Genomic DNA, 20,836 nt, shown 5'->3' with positions numbered 1-20,836 from the left:
CGTAGAGTTCATCTGTTTAAACCAGAATCCAATCAAGACCATGTGTCACACTTGGTCATTATATAAGAAAAGCCTTGAATTTTGAGGTTCTGAATGGTATACTTGACAAAGTGATGAAATTGGGTATAAAGGTATTTTTTAACTGTTCCTGTGTGCCAGGTGTGCTGCCAAGTACTTTACAAGCCTCATCTCATTTTTTGATGATAAAAGCTCCAAGGGGCTGAGTAACGTGCCCAGTGAGGCAAAGCTGGGATTCAAATCCAGGCACCACATTACTACAATGTATTTCTTAGTACGTGAACCTGGGCTTTCCCAAGATCCTCCTGTTGGGCTGGAGGCTGTGTTGAGTGAAAACATTAACCGAGTTCCAGTCGTCGTCAAGGCAGGAAAGAAGCAGAGCTGACAGTGGCTCTGATATGTAAATGAGGGTTGCCTTTGTCATCTTCTTTTGAAGAGTTCCCCAGTTTGTTGAGTCTTTAAAGTAGTGACTTCTTTTCTTGGTTGATAAAAATGGAAACTATTTTTTGTCATTCTTGGGGTACATAAACCTTGTGGTGTTATAATAAATAGCACCACTTTAGTTATGAATGCGTAGAAAGGATGAAAAAGGCCCCTGGGGCTCTAGAATTGGGGCAACTGTTTTCATTTCACCCCACGTGCATCAGGAGGAATACCTGATGCTTAGTGTCAGGGATCACTGAGTTGGCAATAGATCTGATTTACTCTGAAGACATTCCCTGCCTGCCACTAAGGCTGGGAAAGAACATGATGCTCTTGGAAGCCCATGACCACAGTTTTAGTAGGCAGATATAGTTTCCTGCTGTCTCCATAGTTATAGTTTAACTTGCTAAGGTTGATAGGATGAAATGAAAAGATTGCTTCATGCACCTGCTCTATGAGGGCTGGGTGGATGTGTCAACATAGTGGCACATCTGCCAGTGCCAGGAACTGGACACCCGTGGAGCCCTTCCTCAGCTGCCCTTGAATACTCATTAGCTTTCTGGGCTCCGTGCTTCGGCCTGTGGGGAAGCTCTGGGTGGGACCTTCTGCCCTAGCTCCATCCCACAAGCCAGGGCCTGGCCCCTCCCTGTGTGAGAGCTCTCAGAGGGAGTCAGAAAAGTAAGTATACATGCCAGCCTGCTCCAAAGATTCCCACATCTGATTCCTTGCTTTTGTTAGAAATTGACTGGCCTCGTCATCAGCTCAGTTGTGGCAGACCTGTCCCAGATGAAGAGTCAGATCAAGTGTTGGTGAAGGGTCAGGTGCTGTTTTAAAGAAACCATTTTTTTGTAATTAGCTCAAGAATCTCAGAGGACAAACAGCCACAGTAGGACAGGTGCTCACTCTGTTGACTCAGGGCTAGTCTTGTCATGAATTCTAGCTCTCTCTGACTCACCTCTGGAGGCCAGGACAGCTTTGTTTAGACAGTGTGAAAGCAGTGAAAAAATAACTTAACAGTGGTGTGGAAGGAGAAAATAAGTCCTCTTGAAATTATATACTTCTTTTTCTTACTTGCCAGTAATTTTTAAAAATTTCTAAATGTTTTCTAAGAAGGCCTCACAGAAGAAAAAGACACCGACCAAATGATCTGATTCAGGACATCTGGGAATAAGATGGGGCTGTTCTTCAGGGCAGCCAAGTGCTTCACTTCCTTTCTCTAAGAGTAATAATTTACACTGGCGGAGCTGAAAAGAATCCCAAATTTATTTATTTTGTTACTTGGACCATAGCCCTTATTTTGTGTTTGTTCTTAAAAAAATGTTTGGAGCTAGTATATGTCATATACTCTTCCTTCAAACTGGATTATACTCTGAGCCACTGTTATTACTTCTGCCAAGTGCTGGTTCAGAAGGAGAAACTTGTTATTATCTTTGTGGGGAGGTTCACACTCCTCCAGCGTCCACCACTGCCGGGTGCCATCTGCCTGCCTACCCACACTCCCACCTGCTCCTCTGCCCCTCTCTCTCTGACAGCTACTCTTTAGTGTGTTTGGATCTGAAACTAGAGAAGTCAGTCTGCTTTTATTACATCCGAAATCAGCTGACTTCTAACCTGCTATCTCTGTTGACTAAGGGTTAGAAGAGTTATTTTCCATCTGTTTAGATATAGGTTTAAAAACCCTAGGGGGGAGGTTTGGAAAAAGCAAGTCTTTTGCTGTATGGGCCTCAGAATCTAATTAATGGCTTGTGGATCTTACTATCTTCTTCAAAGCAACCAATGAGGTTAACATAATAATGAGGGATAGGTTTAAGGTGACTTAGTAGAATTGGGCTCATCATTTGTCCCATGCAGAGGGCACCGAATTTTATCAGTGGGCAAATGGTTGGTGTCCTTAGCTGGGCTAATAGTTTATGTGAGGTGATGGAGGCAGTGTAACCAATCTTCACACTGCTGTGAAACTTGAGTCCTCAGATACAGACCCATTCCACAAAAGGTTTAAAGGTGGCTGAAGGAGGTCGACTGGAAGGAAAACTTGTGTCACTCGATATCTACAGCTTGTGTTCTCTCTCCTCTGACAAGGGACAGGTAGCAAAACCATACTACTCCCAGGCAGAGGCCACTGAAAGTGCAATATTCAGAGCTGTACAACTACCACTTATTGAACACTTACTATATGCTAGGCACTGTGCTGAGGACTTTTTAAATTCGATTTTTTTAATGTTAAAATTATCAATGCATGTAGTTTGAGTAGCCAAGTAGTTCTACAATGCTTATTACAAAAAATACCAGTCACCTCCCTGCACCCCAAACCCCTAGTTGTCTGTTTCCCAGAGACAGCAGGCTCAGTGTTTGACATCATTTAGTCCACTCACCTGGATCGCTGTGACACAGGCACTTTTGTTATCTGTACTTCACAGTTGCTAAGACTTGGGATACACAGATTCCATGACTTGCCCAACCAAGGTCATGCAGCTAGAAAGTGGTGAATCCAGGACATAAACAAAAGCAGTTGCTTTTTACTTTTGAGGCTGCTCTCATAACAGTGTACTTCATTGCTTCCCAATTACAAGTAGTGTTCAAGTACATTTTTGTCAGCTGAGCTAACATTGTGGGCTAGGGAGAGCATAAGCTATAGTATACTGCTCCATTTCAAATGAGGAGCAAGCAATTGTTGACCAAATGTTATGCAACTTCTCTACTACCAACCCCTCTCCCCATAAGTACAATGGAAGCTACAGAAATCAGCCTTTATCTCTAGCCTCCAGGAAGGAAAAAGGTTTCCTAGGACCTCCCTTAGTCACTTGGGTTTAGATATTTTTGGACACTGAAATGTCCATTAACTCGCTCTTCTGACAGCAACACCTATACCTCACAAACTTGTCTGTATTCCTTTATTGTTACCAGAAAATAGTCTCTGGAATCATGTATTTCTGAAACAAATTTAAAATCTCCCGCCCTGGCTGGCGTAGCTCAATGGACTGAGCGCAGGCTGGGAACCAAAGTGTCCCAGGTTCGATTCCCAGCCAGGGTACATGCCTGAGTTGCAGGCCATAACCCCCAGCAACCGCACATTGACGTTTCTCTCTCTCTCTCTCTCTCTCTCTCTCTCTCTCTCTCTATCTCTATCTCTATCTCTATCTCTATCTCTATCTCTCTCTATCTCCCTCCCTTCCCTCTCTAAAAATAAGTAAATAAAAGCTTTCAAAAAAAAAAATCTCCCTTGAGCATACTTAGCATTTTAAAACTAGAACATACTTAGAGGCTATCTTACTTCCTTTAAAGTCGGACTTTGTTTTTACAAAGGCCTTCAGGAGAAAGAATATTTTAGACAGAGGGGCAGTCGGTACAAGCCCTCAAGTTTAAGTTTACCTGGTTTGTTCAAGGAACAGAATGAGGGAGGCGGAGAGTAAAGGGAGATGAAGTCAGAAGGTGGAAACAGGTCATAGAGGGCTTTGTGGTCCCTTGAAAGCTATGGGCTTTTATCCTGAGGGACAGAGGAACCATGAAAGGGTTTTCAGCAGAGGGGTCTGTCCTAGTGTTGTAAAAGGATCACTCTGGCTCTAGAGTGGAGAGTACAGGGCAAGAGTAGAAGCAGAGGACCGGTCGGGAAGTTAGCACATTCATTCGGGGGCAGCACAGGGGGGCTGGACTGGAGTGGTGGCAGTGGAGGTAGGATGTCTGAGTCCACATGTAGTTTGTAGCTAATGCCAACAGGATTTGCTAGTAGATTGGAAGAGGAGGATGTAAAAGAGAGTAGAATAAAGGATGACACCAAGAGTTTTGGCCTGACTGACTAAAATTTAGGATGGAATTGCCATCAGTGAAGAAATGAAAGGCTGCAATAGAGGTGGGGAGTGATCAGGAGTTCTTCTGGGCACATGGAAGTCTTCTCTGAACATTCAGATGGAGGTGTCACGTGGGCTGTTGTGTATCCGAGTTGTCTATAGAGCTTAGGATAGCAGTCTGGGTGGAGACCTGAACTTGGGGGGTCATGCTATGTGGATGGTATCTAATGCTCTGAGACTGGATGCAGTCTACTGCATCCAGTGTGATGGGTGTGAAACGGGGTTACTCAGCCAGTCAACTGACACTATTCTGTTGATGTTTTTGTCCAGGTGAGTCTTTAGGAGGGGGGCCTGTCTTATAAATTGTAAGATGCTTAGCAACATCCCTGGCACTTACCCACTAGATGCCAGGAATACCTCCCCAGCTCCAAGTTAACTACCAAAAATATCTTCAGATGTTGCCAAATGTCCCTTGGGTGTGAGCAGGGGTGGAAGGGGTGAGGGGAATCACCCTACCAGCGAACCACTCATGTAGATAGAGAAGAGATCCAAGGACTGACATAATAGTACGTCTGATGTGCAAACAAAGCATTCGATGTTATCCATAGCACCTTTACTGAGTTTTATTCTTGTTCTAAATCCACAACACTCTTGCGAGTTATACTCTTCATTTGACAAACTAATCAGAAGTTAAAAGTGACTTGCTCTCATTCACACAGTACATTGGGGCTGGGCCATGGGCCGGAACCGGGGACCCACTTTGAGTCCAATGTTCTAAACCACACTGGGATGAAGTCGGCTGGCAGAAGCAGTCTGTTGGCTATTCTCTGAAGGTAGTTTATATACTGTAAGGCTGTAAGTCAGGTTTATATACTGTAAGTCTCTAAGTCAGGCTGTAGAGATCTCCTTGTCCGTTCTCAAGAGCTACAAAAGACTTCGTGGCCAAGGAGGAAGCAGTGCAGAGCAGCTGAGGAACCTGTGTGTCTCCCCTCACCCCCTCAAGTTTGCTGGCAGATTAGCACATTCTGTACCAGGTGGGGTTTGCCAGGAGGCTCTGGTTTAGTGATATTACAGTGAATCTCTTTTGAAAACCAGCGAAGTCAGTAAAGTCCTGCCAGCCTCGCCAGTGTTTGAATTGGCATGGGTCATGTGTGCGTTTAAAAAATAAATTACACAAACACTGTGAGCCTTAGAAAATCTTTTGTTGTTTGTAACATTACTGTCTGACAAAGAATAAAAATTATCTCCAGGAACTCTCCCCTTTGTACCTCAACAGCTTTAAAGCTGTTTAGCTCCCTTTTACTTGTTTCGGGACTCTGAGCATTGTTTTAGACTGGCCTGATGCTGGACCGTCTTAGAGCTGAAACAGAGTTAGTGTTCAAGGTTGTCCAGAATATTTTATTTTGGTTATAAGGATACATTCTTTTCCCTATACTCCGAATGTAGCATTTTAACTTCTGATGAAAGTTCTCAAACTAGTACTAGTGAAGTTATAGGTTCAAGGGGACAAAAATAACTAAAAGTGTGAGAAGTGTTCTTGTCTATATGCTCAGGTTTCAAATGGCTTCTTCTTAGCTAGGTCTGCTGTAACTGCGTTCTGGCAGGACCAGGGGCAGAATAGAAGGTTACGAGCTATTGTTCCTCAGGGAAGATGTGGACTCTTAGAGCTCAGCTAAAAGGGAGACCTTTCCAAAGCTATGGACATTCTCCTGCAGAGGAAGGGGGGTCCTGGGCTTCTGGTTGTGATTTCACTGTGCAAGGAGGGTCAGTTGAAACTGTTTGCTTTACACAGCAGTAGCTTTGATATCATTAGTCAATTAGTGAGGCCTCCTAGATAGATGGTCAACCTGTACTAATACTTTTCTTCGAAGAATTCACTTTCTGCCTACAAAGACATGCCTAGCTCATAGGAAAGAATGAGAGCCAGTGAAGAGTGAGTGTATTGAGTCCCAGTTGACTTTTAAGTGCTCATAGGAGTTTGGAGGAAGGAGAAAGCAGTGAGGTTTGGAGTAGCCAGAAAAGTGATACCTTTTTGGATGATAGATTCAAGCTCAATTGGAAGGAAGAGAAACTACATACAGGAAGGCCTAGAGGTAGCCACAGGCAAGGTGTGTTTATGGGCACTGGCCAGCCTGATGTGGTGAGATGTGCTTAAAGGAGGTAGGGCAAATTTTGGAGGAAGAACTTTGAAAGCCAAGCAAAGGAAACAGTACCAACGTTGCTTTTGAACAGAGGAGTGGCAAGGTGAAACCAAATATGGCTGGGACCAAGGAGAGACCGTGTATTCTAAATCTGCCAGCCACCTGAAGGGTCGGGGGTAATGCCGTGAATTCATTGTAAGAGAAGTGGGGGAAGACAATGACATATAAGGAAAGGGTAGTTGATGAATGGTTGGTTATAGGAACCCAAATGGAAATTCTGAGGGGAAATGGGACCAGCAGCCTCACCCTGTGCCTCAGCAGGACACCCACAATGTAACACCAGTGGCCACATGGCTAGGAACTTGGGTGAATTTGTCTCCTTTCGGGTGCCCTCCCAAGTGAGACTGTTGCCTGTTCTTCCTTTTTTAGGGACCTCCTCCACAGGAGGACATGGCCATGAGAGAGCTCTGTCTGCCAGCATCCCACCTGGACTCAGGCACAAAGAACAAATAGCTTTTTCTGAAACCTTTACTGAAAGGGAGGTCAGACTTCAGCTAGTATCAGTCCAGAAAAAGTAGGACTTCACATTTTTTTAAAGATTTTTTGAAATTTATTTTTGGAGAGCGGAGGAAGAAGGGAGAGACACATTGGTGTGAGAGAAATACATCGACTGGTTGCCTCTCGCACACTCCCAAATGGGGACCTGGCCCGCAACCCAGGCATGTGCCCTGATTGGGAATCAAACCAGCACTCAGCCAGGGCTCCTTGTAGAACTTTAAATAATGTGGTCTCATTCACAGTTATGCTTGAGTTGTACTCTTCATGGGAAAGGTGAAGGCTCTAGGAGTTGCCTTTGGCCACGGGGAGCTTTGGATGCACAGGAAGATGAAGGGAGGAAGAAGGAGGGACAGACACATGGTGAAGGCCTGGGTGTGGGCAGGCAGGGTGAGAATGGACGTCTAGATGTGAAGGTCCCCAACAGGGCTGTAGAAGTTAATTAAGAGCAACAGAAAAGCTGTGTTACAGAGGTAAGTATAAAAATGGTTTTACATGGCTTTTTAAAAATCAGTTCAGCATGCTTATAACCGAATCAAGGTTTTTAAGCACATGGCACAGTCAGAAGGCCATGGACTGAGTTGTCCCACCATCAGTCCTCAGGCCTTATTTTCTTTCCTTTGGCTTGTTTTCACACTCATCCTCAGCCAGTACATAAAATATGTCTTTGAAAAGTTTTGAGGACTGTCACATGAAAGTGGCTTGAACGCCAGGGTTAAAGCATCTGCAGGGGTTCCCATCATGCTGACATGGCACTGCTGTTCCACTAGAAGCCTCCTCGGCTATTTGCCGCCATCAGGGAAAAGGGCCTAACCCTCACAGTGTGGCTCAGTTTATTGGGCGTCATCTGCAAACCTAAAGGTCGCCGGTTTAATTCCTGGTCTGGGCACATGCCTGTGTTGAGTTCAGGTTCCCAGTTGGGGTGTGCAAGGGGCAACTGATTGATGTTTCTCTCCCTCTCTTTCTCCACCTTTTCTCTCTCTCTAAAAATAAATACAATCTTTTAAGAAAGAAAGAGGGAGGTGGAGGAAAAGGAGCACTAGGTGGGCGGGACTGGCCCAGGAAATGAGGAGGAGGAGGACCCCTTCCTCCAATGTTCTCGGATGCTGCCCTCGGCATCCACAGGCAGAGCATGTGACTTCACAGCCAGGCAGCAGACGTTCCTGCCTTTTTGTTAACCTCTATGAACCTTTCTATTTATTTAAAGTAAGGCACAAATAAAAGCCAAATAAAGACAGGTATGTGAAAGTTGCGTGTTTGTGGTGCTTACACTAAACAACAAGCTTTCATAAAGAAAAAGAGCAACCCAGAAAGCCCTCGTGAGACATCCTTGTTATGTCAGGAAGTTCAGCACCCCCCCCCCCCGCCCCGGAAAGTTTGTATCAGAGATAGCTCACTAGCTCGAAGTATTTTGTAGTTTGTTCACTAATTTTACTTATATTTGAGCCTTAAAAATAGTTGACAGAGATAGGTTTCATCCTCATAAGAGGGCAGCTTGCTCTTCAATAGCACTATACTTCCTACTGTTGAAAACTGATGAATAAATTTTTTTTTAAATTCTAGCTGAAATTCTGGGTTTTAGTATTTTAATATACAGTTAATACTTCCCCTGTATGATAATTTGTTAGTACTCCATTTTGGAAAAGTTATTTTGATTTCTGCAAAATTTTAGAACCTTTAAGATACTGCAGGTGAATATTCGCATAATTTTGATGATAACCAAACCACTGCCAGGAGGGACCCTGCTGCTCCACGGGGGCACCTGTAAACCACTGCAAACAACCAGTCAGTGGCTTTTTTCAGGTTTGCTTTGAGAACAGGACCATAGGTACTGGGCCTCCCTCCCTCCCTCCCTTCCTTCCTTTCTATTATTTGTTTATTGATTTAGAGGCGAAGGAAGGGTGAGAGAAAGAGAGGGAGAGAAACATCAATGTGTGGTTGCCTCTCACAGGCCTCTAACTGGGGACCTGGCCTGCAGTCGAGGCATGTGTCCTGACTGGGAATCAAACCTCGACCCTTTGGTTTGCAGACCAGCGCTCAATCCACTGAGCCACACCAGCCAGGGCCATAGGTACTGGATCTTAAATTTTCCTTCCAGGAGATTGTGATAAAACTGAACTTTTGTTCTATATCTATAAACGTTTTCTTTCCAAAATATTTTAGAAAAGTAGCCAAATTATAGCTTGCAGTAATTCCATCATGGAAGTGCAACTTAGAACCTGACCCAATTATTGTAACCTTTCACCCTGCTCACGGCCAAAGCACCAAGGAGCAGGGAGGCCCCTGTGTTTTAGCAGGTGAGGATGGAGCTTCTGTACTTTAAGAGGGCTCGCCTGCCCTGTAGCCAAGTAGTGGCTGGGTCCCAGGACTCACAGCTAAAACCACCGTCAATGGAAGGCTTAGGGGAGGTTGAGGCAAACATGCAGCACCTCAACCCCTGTGAACATAAAGGCTGTCTTTCTTTCTCTAGGAACACTTTCTTGTTCCCTAACACAGCAGTCCCCAACCTTTTTGGCACCAGGGACCGGTTTCCTGGAAGACAGTTTTTCCACAGCTGGGGCTGGAGGGATGGTTTCGGGATGATTCAAGTGCATTACATGCAAGCTCACCTCCTCCTGTGCGGTCCAGTTCCTAACAGGCCTGGACCAGTACTGGTTCACGTCCCAGAGGCTGAGGACCTCTGCCCTAACAGATATGAGGCTACTCCAAGAAATGCAGCTTTAGAAGACCCATTTCTGTGTAAATTGGGTAGGTACAGGAAAAAATTGACCTTCAGACCTGGAGTCAGATAAAGGAATTCTTTTCTGGATCTGATTATTTATATCCTGTTGGCATGCATAAAACCAGCCTTGCTGCTAGTGCTGCATCTGAGGGGAGGGGAGAAGTGGTCCTCACAGAGAGGAGGACCTGTGTCAAACTCACTGAGTTTTGTAGTCATGCTGGTGGCCTGAATTACAGTTGGAATGTAATTCAGGGCTCTGTAGTACCATCTGACATGTCCCTCCCTTGACCTGTTTTCCTTAGTAGTGGTGCAGCTGTTACAGAAGAGATATTGGTGATGCCAGGTCAGTTAAAATATTTGGCATTTGCTTTTCCTACAGATAAAAGTAGAATTGCTAGGCCCCAGAAGAAAGTTAATGTTATCTGTATTGCCAATCCCTACTTTTAGACTGGGGTTGGAGGCATTAGCCACCAGAACCTATACACCAAGTCTTGGGACTCCAGTAGAACTAAAATATGATGGGCCCCCTGTTTCAGTTATATCTCCATCCCACTGTTAGGAAAGGCACTTCCCGCGTGGCCTTCTGCTGTAGGATGTCTTGGAAGAGAGGTTTTTGAAATCTCCACCAGGCTTGTTTTTCATGACTGATGTGCATTGCCTGTGCTCTGTGATGCACTTGTTACACCTGTACTCCTGTGTGTCCAAAATCTGGGTGGTAAAGTGGTTTTGAAATAGAATTGGGACTTCCAGCCAAGATGGAGGCATAGGTAGATACACTGTGCCTCCTCGCACAACCAAAATAAGGACAACAAGATTTTAGAAACCAGATAACAACCAGAACTGACAGAAGATTGAACTGTATGGAAGTCTGACAACAAAGGAGTTAAAATAGGCACATTCATCCAGACCCGTAGGCAGGGCAGAGTTGGACCTCTGGGCAGAGAGGGGTCAGAGGGGGGTCACGGCACAAAAAGCAGTGGTGACCTTGGGTGCGCAGGTGGTGGTTGGCAGACCCCAGGTGCGGGGTGGCAACAGGCAGACCCAGCGAGGTGGTGATGGTATAGGAAGATACTGCGCTCCCGGCGGCTGGCTGACGGGGCAGTCCCACATTCTCACACACAGATAAACGAGGCAAAACTGGGGAGCGAGACAGACTGCGCAACCCAGGGTCACAGTGCCCGGAAATAAAGCTCAGAGCACCGATTGAAAACGCCTGTGGGGGGTAAGATGCCGGGAGAGACACCAGCCTCACAGGAGAGTTTGTTGGAGACACCCACAGGGTCCTAGAATGTACACAAGCCCACCCACCCAGAAATCAGCACCAGAAGGGACCAGTTAGTTTGGGGGGAAGTGGCGGAAGGGACTGAAATCTGAAAGAGAGCAGAGCAAGCACCATTATTCCCTCTCGGACCCCTCCCCCACATATAGCATCACAACTCAGCCACTGGGTTGCCTGCCCTGGTGAACACCTAAGGCTCTGCCCCTCATACGTAACAGGTGCGACAAGACCAAAAAAAAACAACAGCCCAAACGGAAGAACGGATCAAAACTCCACAGCAAATACAACTAAGCGACCAAGAGATAGCTAACCTATCAGATGCACAGTTCAAAGAACTGATGATCAGGATGTTCACAGAATTGGTTGAATTTGGTCGCAAATTAGATGAAAAAATAAAGGCTAAGCTAAGTGAAATGAAGAAAAATGCACAGGGAACCAAGAGTGATGGGAAGGAAACTGGGACTCAAATTAATGGGGTGGACCAGAAGGAAGAAAGAGCAACCAAACAGAAAAGAATGAAGAAACAAGAATTCAAAAAAAATGAGGAGAGGTTTAGGAACCTCCAGGACATCTTTAAACATTCCACCATCCAAATTACAGGGGTACCAGAAGGAGAAGAGGAAGAGCAACAAGTGGAAAAGTTATTTGAACAAATAATAAAGGAGAATTTCCCCAATCTGGCAAAGGAAATAGGCTTCCAGGAAGTCCAGGAAGCTCAGAGAGTCCCAAAGAACTTGGACCCAAGGAGAAACACACCAAACACATCATAATTACATTAGCCAAGGTAAAAATGAAGGGGAGAATCCTAGAAGCAGCAAAAGATAAGGAGGCATTTACTTACAAAGGAGTTCTCATCAGACTGTCAGCTGATTTCTCAAAAGAGACCTTGCAGGCAAGAAGGGGCTGGAAAGAAGTCTTCCAAGTCATGAAAGGCAAGGACCTACATCCAAGATTGCTCTATCCAGCAAAGCTTTCATTTAGAATGGAAGGACAGATAAAGTGCTTCTCAGATAAGGTCAAGTTAAAGGAATTCAGCATCACCGAACCCTTATTCTATGAAATGTTAAAGGGACTTATCTAGGTAAAGGAAGATAAAAAACATGTATAGTAAAAGGACAGCAAACTCACAATTATTAACAACCACACCTAAAACAAAACCAAAAGAAACTAAGCAATCAACTAGAACAGGAACAGAACCACAGAAATGGAGATCCCATGGAGGGTTAGCAACAGGGGAGTGGGAGGGGGAGAGAGGAGAAATGGTACAGAGAATAAGTAGCATAGATGGTAGGTAGAAAATAGACGGGGGTGGGGGCAGTGGTAAGAATAGTATGAGAAATGTAGAAGCTAAAGAACTTAAAAGTATGACACATGGACATGAACTAAAGTGGGGAATGTGAGTGGGAGAGGGTGAGCAGGGTGGAGGGGAATGAAGGGGGGATTGTGACAACTGTAATAGCATAATCAATAAAATATGTTTAAAAAAAAGGAAATAGAATTGGCTTTCTCTCCCTTTCTTGAAGTGATGGTAGATAATTTGAGGAGAGAGAAGTAAAAGATAGCTTGCTCTCAAGCTGCCTTTCTGTAGCAGTTCAACAACTCCAATATGCCATGCCTTGGGTGAAAGGGAATTAGGTAGCATTTTTCTTTCCAAAAGGCACGGAACCTCGGTCAGTAAGTGAAAGACCGGCGGTAACTCTGTAGTCTAGGCTGGTTAAATGGTATAAGGGCTGGGGCACTGAGGTGGAAGTCTGAAAATGCCCGTGTCTTCATTCCTCTCTCTGCCAGTAGCATAGGACCCGTCTTACATCTCTGTAAAGCAGGGACATACAGCAGCTCCTGGACAAGTCATAAATTCCCTTCTCCGGCCATTTCAGGCAAGTTTGAAAGTCTTCCTTTATGAAATCCCAATGTGAAATGTGTGGAGCTTTGGTCTGGAAGGCAGTTAAATTTGGGTTAAAGGAGGAACTACTTCATAGAAAACAAATGCTGTTTTGAGATTTTCTTCCTGTACAGAGAGCTTTGAGCATTGTATTGGTTTTAAGTCTTATGGGAATCGAAGCCTCTGCTGCTTTCCTTGGGTTGTTCCAGATGAATGAATACTGTTGGGAAGCACCGAGAGCGGCTTGTTCTAAGCTTCTTTACTTGCCACCTGTGGTGTGTGTGACCTTGTGACCAGGCCCCACAAAGGGGAGTCTGAGAGCCCTTTGCTGCCTGGCCCCCCCACTTGGTTGAGTGGGTAGGTACCATGGCTACTGAGATGGTTATGGCATTAGCTTGCCTGCTGGAAGCATGATTGGCTTAGAGGCTGGCAAGAAATGTGGCATTTTGGCATTTTAAACACAACTGTGCTACTTTCCAGCTGTGTCCTTGATCAGGTTACCACACCTTTCTGAGCTTGGAGATCATACTTGTTTCAATGGATTTTTGTAAGAAATAAAGAGAACATGTTCAAGTGCCAGAGCAGCACCTGGCACGTAGTTGATGCTCCATCAGTATTGGCGTGCCCCCCTCCAAATACAACCTTCGGCTCTTTTGTGCAGCGACACCACCAAGTAGCTCTCTAGCTGGTCTTTTGTGGCTTTGTGTCAGGATGGGTGAGCGAAGCAAAAGCAGTTTTAGTGCTTTTCACTGAAAAAAAATACAGGAACTTTAATCTCATGTTCCCTATTGGCAGCTTTGACTTCTCGCCTAGGCATGACTAAAGGGCATTTTTTCCCCTCAGAATACTGGTTTTCAGCCTCCCGAACTGAGGCATTTTGTGTCAACTGCTAGAACCTTAATCCTGGCAAGATTTAGGGAGGAACCTGAGATCCTGTGAGGGGAAGGGACCTTACTCAAGGTCACTTGGTGAGCTGGTGCAGAGCCGAGAGCAGAACCCAGATCTCCTCTCCTGTTGCGACACCATCTGTACCCGCTGCAGCAGGGAGCGAGGCTTGTGCGAGGCCGCTAACCACCTCCAGAGAGCCCAGCCCCTCCCGGGGCCTGGGAAGCTGTGACCAGATGGATGGCATGACCCAGACTGTTGTGTCCCCAGGCCTCAGTCGCTGTTTAAAAACTTGGTTTTAGAAGGGCTAATATTCCTGTGATTTAGAGGAGCTTGACACTGCTGGTAGTAGTCTGAGAAATACCCTCTTCGTTCTGTTACGATTCAGCAGATACTTACTGGGTGTCTACTAAGGGCCAGGCAATGTGCTGGGAGACGGCAGCAAACAGTCATACTGAAGAGGGATTCTAACTACTGGCAACCCTGGAATCAAGCACTTCTATTTCTTTTAAAGAAATGTGCTGGGGTTTTTTTGTTTTTTGTTTTTTTAAGATTTTACTCATTTTTAGACAGGCGGGGAGAGGGAGAGAAACATTGATGTGTGAGAGAAACAGGTTGGTTGCCTCTTGCATGCCCCCAACCAGGGACCAGGCCTAAAACCCAGGCATGTGCCCTGACTGGGAATCAAACAGGCACCTTTCGAACCCACAACCTCACTGCACTGAGCCACACCAACCTGGACGGAATGTATCATATTTTAAGGCAGCCAAATTTTGAATGCCCACATCCCATCAAGCTAAAGGAAGATGTCATCTCAGTCATTGTGCCTCCTCCCTGTGAGTTTTACGTACATTCAGGATTCTTAATGTAGTTGTCAAATCAGGGAAGCCCCTTTCTGGTCATTTGGTTACAACTGAGATGACTGCTCCCTGTTCCCATTTGGTCCTTTTGGTCCAAGGGCCCCCCTGCTGCTGCTTCTGGGCCAGTTTGGGGTGTGGGACCCCAGTGACATTGGTCACCAGTTACCTTTGCCTTCTCAGTCTTGGCATTGACCAGGTTTTTTTAGGGGGCACACTCCAGGAGGGGCGTGGGAGTGGACAAGGCACAGGTCATCCTGCACCAAGTTCATGCAGCTGCTTTGGTGTTGGCACATCTTAACCAAAGAGAGAAGTGAGACTGGGATGCCTTCTCCACCCAGCCAAGCAGCACAGAAAATGCCTTTGAGAATTTGGAATAAACCTTACCATGTGATAAGGGAGAGGCATTGTGAAGAGAAAGAAGATCAGACTTGGGTTTGAACCTTGGCTCTGCCATTTGACTTTGAACGAGGCTCTTAGTCTCTGTAGTCAAATGGGCATTTGTCAAATGGGTGTGATAATACTCACCTGGCTGTTGAGAAGAGGAGTAAAGAAAATGTATGCAAAGCTCCCAGTGCCTGGGCCTGGTACCCAGGTGCCCAGTAAATAGTCACTTCTCTGCCGCAGTGTTGTTGTTGATAGAAGTGTCATTAGCCAGCAGTGACCTGCATCATGGAAGTTAAGGTGCAGAAAGTGGATCTTTAGCTGAGAGATTGAAATATTGTCAAGAAGGAAAGAAGGCTTTGAGACCTAGGTAGAGGAAAGTTGGTACTGATTGAGCTAGAACTTTGAAAATGAGGAGTCTCTCTCCCAGCCCCCCAATCTTTGGATGGTATGATTGAGTGAGAATACTTAGGAACTTGAAATATACTGATATTTGGACTGGGAGTTTTATAATTTATAGATGCCTTAGCAGCAATGGTATTTTCTTCTAGTTTTATTTTTTTAATACTTTATTTATTTATTTTTAGACAGAGGGGAAGGGAAGGGAAAAGAGAGGGAGGTGTGTGGTTACCTTTTGTGTGTCCCCCCCACCAGGGACCTGATCCGCAACCCAGCAACGTACCCTGACTGGGAATCGAATTGGCCACCCTTTGGTTCATAGGCTGGCACTCAATCTATTGAGCCACACCAGCCAGGGCTAGTTTTTGGCGGGGGGGGGGTTGTTTTTTTTTAAGACTTATTTATTTTTAGAGGGGAAGGGAGGGAGAGAAACATAGATGTGTGAGAGAACCGTCATCGCAGGTCGCCAACCTGGGACATGGCCCCACACCCCAGGCATGTTCCCTTGACTGGGAACCGAACCAGTGACCTATCAGTTTGTGGGCTGGCCCCCAGTTCATTGAGCTGCACTGTCCAAGGCTGAAATGTGCTGATGTTTGGCCTCCTGAGGTTTTGCATGGTAAGGACAACCCTCGAGCCTTATCTGTGACTTGGAGTTTCCTTATGCCTCACTGGGAATCATAGATTCTGTAACTTGGCTTTGGTTGTCACATTGTACCTGCTGTGTCTACCATCACTGACTGTGTTCACTCTCTTCCAGGGGCTCCACGGGCCTTACCCCTTCGGCCAATCTTAAACGGGTGTCAGCAAGAAGAAAAACTAACAAAAGACAGAAGGTTGACTTTGGTGGCGGGCGGGCAAGGGGTTCCTCTGGATTGTAGACCACATCGCACGGACCTCTGGCTCTGATCGTCCATCCTGGAAGAAGAGGAAGAAGCAGAACAGACTAGTTTTGAGTAAACTCAGTGTGCATGTGTGAATGCTGAATCGCTGGAGTGGTGTTGAGGCTACCAAGAAGAAATCCATGCAGCCACCTTGGGTTTTGTTTATTAGGCGTCAGTCTAACAAGTATTTAGGCCACTCGGGAAGGGGAAAAAAGCCATCTTTTTGAACAAAAATTATTTTGCCTACAGACAGGTTGTAGTTTTGAGCACATGTTAATTTACCCCCTCTTTCTACACTTTTATTTTTTTAGATAAAGGATAACATACTCTTTGTAGAATAGCCGCTTGCTCCGGGAGTTCAGGTTCAGAGCTGGTATGGTGTTGGGGGCTCGTGGGCAGTGCTGCCGGAGGCATCTGCCATGCCGCGTGATCCAGAGTCTGATGGCATCAGCCAGTGAGCTATTGCCCCTTTCCTCTTCTTTTCTCTTCCATCTTCTGTTGATTTACACCTTTGACATCTGTAATTGTCAGAGCCTCTCTGAAGACCAAACTTCCCTGTGTGGCCAGCAGAGGAAGCCTGAGGACAGGCCTCAGATGATACGGGAGTTTCGAAGGCTGAGAGGTGTCCTTCTGCACACTTGTCACAGTTCAGACTGCTTTTCTCCCGTGTTTCTCGTGGCAGAAATGTCATCGTGCTTACTGCTGTTTGGATTCTGCGTCCACAGTGGCCCCCGGTCACTCTGGGAGTGGTGCCTCTGTGCCGCATATATGCGAGTGCCACATGCACACTCACGGATGTTGGTACAGCTCACCAGCAAGTGTGAAGTAAAGGTCCCATGCTTCTCTGTTGTCACACAACTCCCTTCCCCGTGTTTCCTCTCACTGTCTTTTGTGGTGTTTTCATAGCCTGTTAGTGGAGGCTGAGCTGTTAAGGTATGAAAATACAGCCACAATCGGGGAACTTGCCATGGGGAAGGGCCAGAGTTACTGACTCTGTGATCTTGGAGACCACACTTGGGTGGAAATGAGAGGACCCGCGTCCCGAGCAGGATGCGTGGTTATCAGGAGGTGGTGGGCAACAGGCAGCCCAGCCAGAGCAGAGGCTGGTTGGCTGGTTGCTCACTTGGGCGGGAAGCCCCACTGGCTTCCTGTGGATTCTGAGCAGGTTGAGATGTGGGTATCTCCATGGGGAGCTCGAACCAGGCTAGAACAGCTGTCTGCCAAAGATACAAGAATATGCAAAGTCCCTCTTCTCTTCTCACCCCGCTCCTTCCCTCAAGTGTTGGTTGGTTTGGAAGCCAGGGGTATGGATCTAGGATGTAGGGCTCAGTTGCCTGTCTGTTACCGCACCCCAGCCCACCCTGGGGGTGTGAGTCAAGGAGGGAGACCAGGTGATGAGTGGCTGCAAGGGGTCGTATAGCCTGGGTGCGGGTGAGGGTCTGCCTGCCTGTCTGTCTCTGTTTGGGTGTGTGAGTTCAAAAAATGTGTGTTGTTTGTTCCTCCTCATCCTCTTCTGAGACTGTTTTTTAAAAGCTTGATTGTGAGCGATAAGCTTGTATGAAATAAACCCTTTTGCCTTCCCTCCTCCCCCAGAAATAAAAGAAGGGATATAATTTGGTCCACTGGAGAAGCCCCGGGGGGGAGTGGAGCCAGCCTGCAGAGCAGGGCAGTACAGCTAGGTCTGGGGCTGGACCAGGGCTCACAGTGGGGTGCCCACTTTTTATGCACATGAAGAGTACCCCATTTCTGAGCAGAGCAGAGGGGTGTCCCTGTCAGGTGCCCAAGCCAGGGGCTCATGATAACTTTTTGGCTGAGGACCCTGTTAGGCCCAGACTGCCACTTCTGTTGGTGCCAACCTCCTGGGACACCGCCTCCCTGGAGCCTGCCCATGCCTAGCATTCTCCTCGTTTGATAGTCCTCGGAGTGGCATGTCTCCAGGTACCCCTGGCAGGATCGTGGGGGCTTTCCATAACCTGGCTTCCTGGCTTCCTCATCTGCCCCGTGCAAGTTGCCCCTTCACCGTTTCCCGGGAGGAGCTGCCTGCCGCTGTTCAGCAGAGACCTGCTGCTCTTGCTTGTAGGCACCCTGACCTGGCATAGTGACTGTCCCAGTCATGCTGCCTTCCCTCCCGAGAACAAACTATTTCCATACACATCCTTGCAGAGGGCCAGAGCAAGCGCAAGCCATGGAGTAGGGTCAGGAGTTCATGGCTCCCCTGGACCAGGGGTTAGCTGTACCATTCATTCTGCCTCTGCTCACTGGTGTGAGCCTTCCTCACTGATAGTGGGGTGGTACAGGCTACCTTCTCAGCCCCAGTAGCCTCTGCTCTTCACCGAACAGCTGATGTCTGTGGGCAGGAACACCAGTGGCAGACTCACGAGGTGAGGTAGGCGCCACCCTTAGGGGATGTGGGAAGTCCGGTGTGGGAGGTGGAGGTGCTCCAGCTCGGGAAGAGCCCATCTGTGTGCATGGGGTGAGGTGTGTGGATGTGTGTGCACACGTGCATGCCCTTTTTTTTTTTTTTTTTTTTTTTTGTCATGGGGACAGTTGAATTCAGGGCATTTTTCTGCAAGAGACAGATTTCTCTCCCTTTATAAGGACTGGCTATAACCTGAAACCCATCTAAGGCACTTCTAACCTAGAAAGAACCTAAGCAAGACAGCCGGTGTGGCCGGAGGGTGACCGGGTGGGGAATGGGCATGAGAATAAACAGCTCCCCAAGTCCAATCCAAGCCCCCTCAGGAGAGGATGGTGGGGTTGCCAGGGCTCAGAAAAGCACTTGATCGCCCACCCCGCCCTGCCTTGCCTTGTCTTTGTGTCCTTGGGTGAAGGCTGGAGCAGCAGTGGCTGCCCCCCCCCCTCAACGGGTGTGTAGTAAGCAAGCTGGGTGGGTGTTTGTGGTGGGGCCTCGTGGTGCCTGGGAGGAGATGAAGATGAGGAGGTTTTTCCTTACTGTATAAATGAATATTTGTATGATTAAATTAACACACACCAAAAACAATTGTCATGTGTGTCAGTGAGTTTTCTTGTACCCTGAAGCCCCATGTACCTGCTTAGCCCCAAGTTTTGGCTCTGCAGTGTACACTGTTTGCTCTCTGGATTTTTCCCTTCTGCGTGTGGGGAGACTGAGACCCTGAGGTTCGTTATATGTTTGGGAGATCAGTCCTGGGGTTATGATGAGATCTGCTGCCCTTCCTAGGCCTCTAGGGTCCCACGTGTCTGTTGAGTACTCCTCCGTCCACCTTCGCTGTGGATCGGGCGTGCAGCTCAGGGAGAGCACAGAGGATGATGGGCATCTTTCCGACTGGGAAGCAGACAAGGCCGGGTTCGGGGGGAGTCCTCAGTCCTGCAGGGGCCTCAGCATCCTAGAGGGAATACATCTTTCCTTATGTGTTTTCTTGATGGTGCCCCAGGCTCTCCTCTGGTATTTGATGGGTTAGGAAAGTTTGCAGACTGCCCAGGGTCCTAAGAGTCAGGTAGGGACCACGCTCCAGGCAATTAGCAAGCAAACATGGAAGCTACTCCACATACTTATGTGAGACAGGCCTGACCTTGGCCAAGAGCAAAAGAGGTAGATTACACATTGTCAGCATGAAAAACTTAATTGGCAAGTATGGTGGCAAATGGTGGGTTCACTGGATCCATTCCTTCTGGTCTGTAGCACTCTTAATTAAGGGCTCAGAATTCAAGTTTTTCCTCAGTCACAGCATCACCCCTCTGCATTGACAGGAAAGTGAGCTCGGAGGGAAGGAGGGAGTTGCTTGGTCCTACAGGCTTGAACCCGTGCCCTTGGTTCCCAGGTGCTGGCATGGTTTTCACTGAAGTTGCAGACCCCTAAATTGGATCTTCACCCTGGCTGGCAAAGCTGTGTGTTGTGTTCTGAACTACAGTGGACCTGGGTGTGAGTAGTGTGTCTAGGGGCTGGGGGTCAAGGGTCGGGGACTCCCTGGCCTGTTCCCTGCAGGCAGCTCAGTGAAAGAACCTATGGCCAGAGACTGCATGAGGAACATGGAGGCACCACAAATGAGCTGGTCCCTGCCCCAAGGGCCTGAATGCAAGACTCCTGTTTCTGGGTAGCCTGACGCGCAGCAGCCCGTGGTGAGGGAGCTGGGAGACTGGCTGGAGACCCTGGGGGAGCGCCCTGGTGCCCGCTCCTAGGACTGTGTCAGTGTCAGTGCACCCACATCCTGCTTCCTTCCAGGTGCCCACAGCTGTTTGTTCTCTGCAGGAGAGGGGCCCCCACCCTGTCTTCTGGCAATTCAGACCCACTCGCAGGCCTTCCCCAGCACCCCTGCTGCTGGACAGTTATTTGCTTGGCAGAATGTTTGTCTTTGGGGCTGTAACCTACCGAGAAGTCACCAGGCCCTGGGAGAAGGGAGCAGGTTTGATGGTAGCTCCTGGCCTGAGCCATTCCCACGGGGGCTAGATGACAGGGAGGGGGCTCTTGGTTGAGCTTTCACCTGGGGGTGGGGGGAGGCGGGGGAGGCAGTGGTCTGGGCCCAGCCCTCCTGACAAAGCAAACAGGTCTTCTCAAGCCACGTCCCTGCCCCAGCTCAGGTTGAACCTGGGCGCCTCCCACCCTGTTCTCCAGAAGGCCCCTCCCTCAACTGCACGCTGTGACC

At 47.4% G+C, this 20,836-nt stretch overlaps 1 protein-coding gene across 2 annotated transcripts in view; it reads left to right on the top strand.

Moving 5' to 3' along the window:
* ILRUN (inflammation and lipid regulator with UBA-like and NBR1-like domains) overlaps window positions 1-19,215 on the top strand; it is a 111,506-nt gene extending 92,291 nt beyond the window's left edge. For both annotated transcript variants that reach the window (XM_036023970.1, XM_028508584.2), the window contains one exon: window positions 16,091-19,215. In XM_036023970.1, the coding sequence (XP_035879863.1) occupies window positions 16,091-16,126 (36 nt within the window). In that variant the 3' untranslated portion in view covers window positions 16,127-19,215. The remainder of the gene's footprint in view (window positions 1-16,090) is intronic.
* The last annotated feature ends 1,621 nt before the right edge of the window (window positions 19,216-20,836 follow it).

This window comes from Phyllostomus discolor, chromosome 4 (genome assembly GCF_004126475.2).
Source record: "Phyllostomus discolor isolate MPI-MPIP mPhyDis1 chromosome 4, mPhyDis1.pri.v3, whole genome shotgun sequence".
Taxonomy (NCBI): domain Eukaryota; kingdom Metazoa; phylum Chordata; class Mammalia; order Chiroptera; family Phyllostomidae; genus Phyllostomus; species Phyllostomus discolor.
This window is presented reverse-complemented; position numbering and strand designations above follow the sequence as displayed.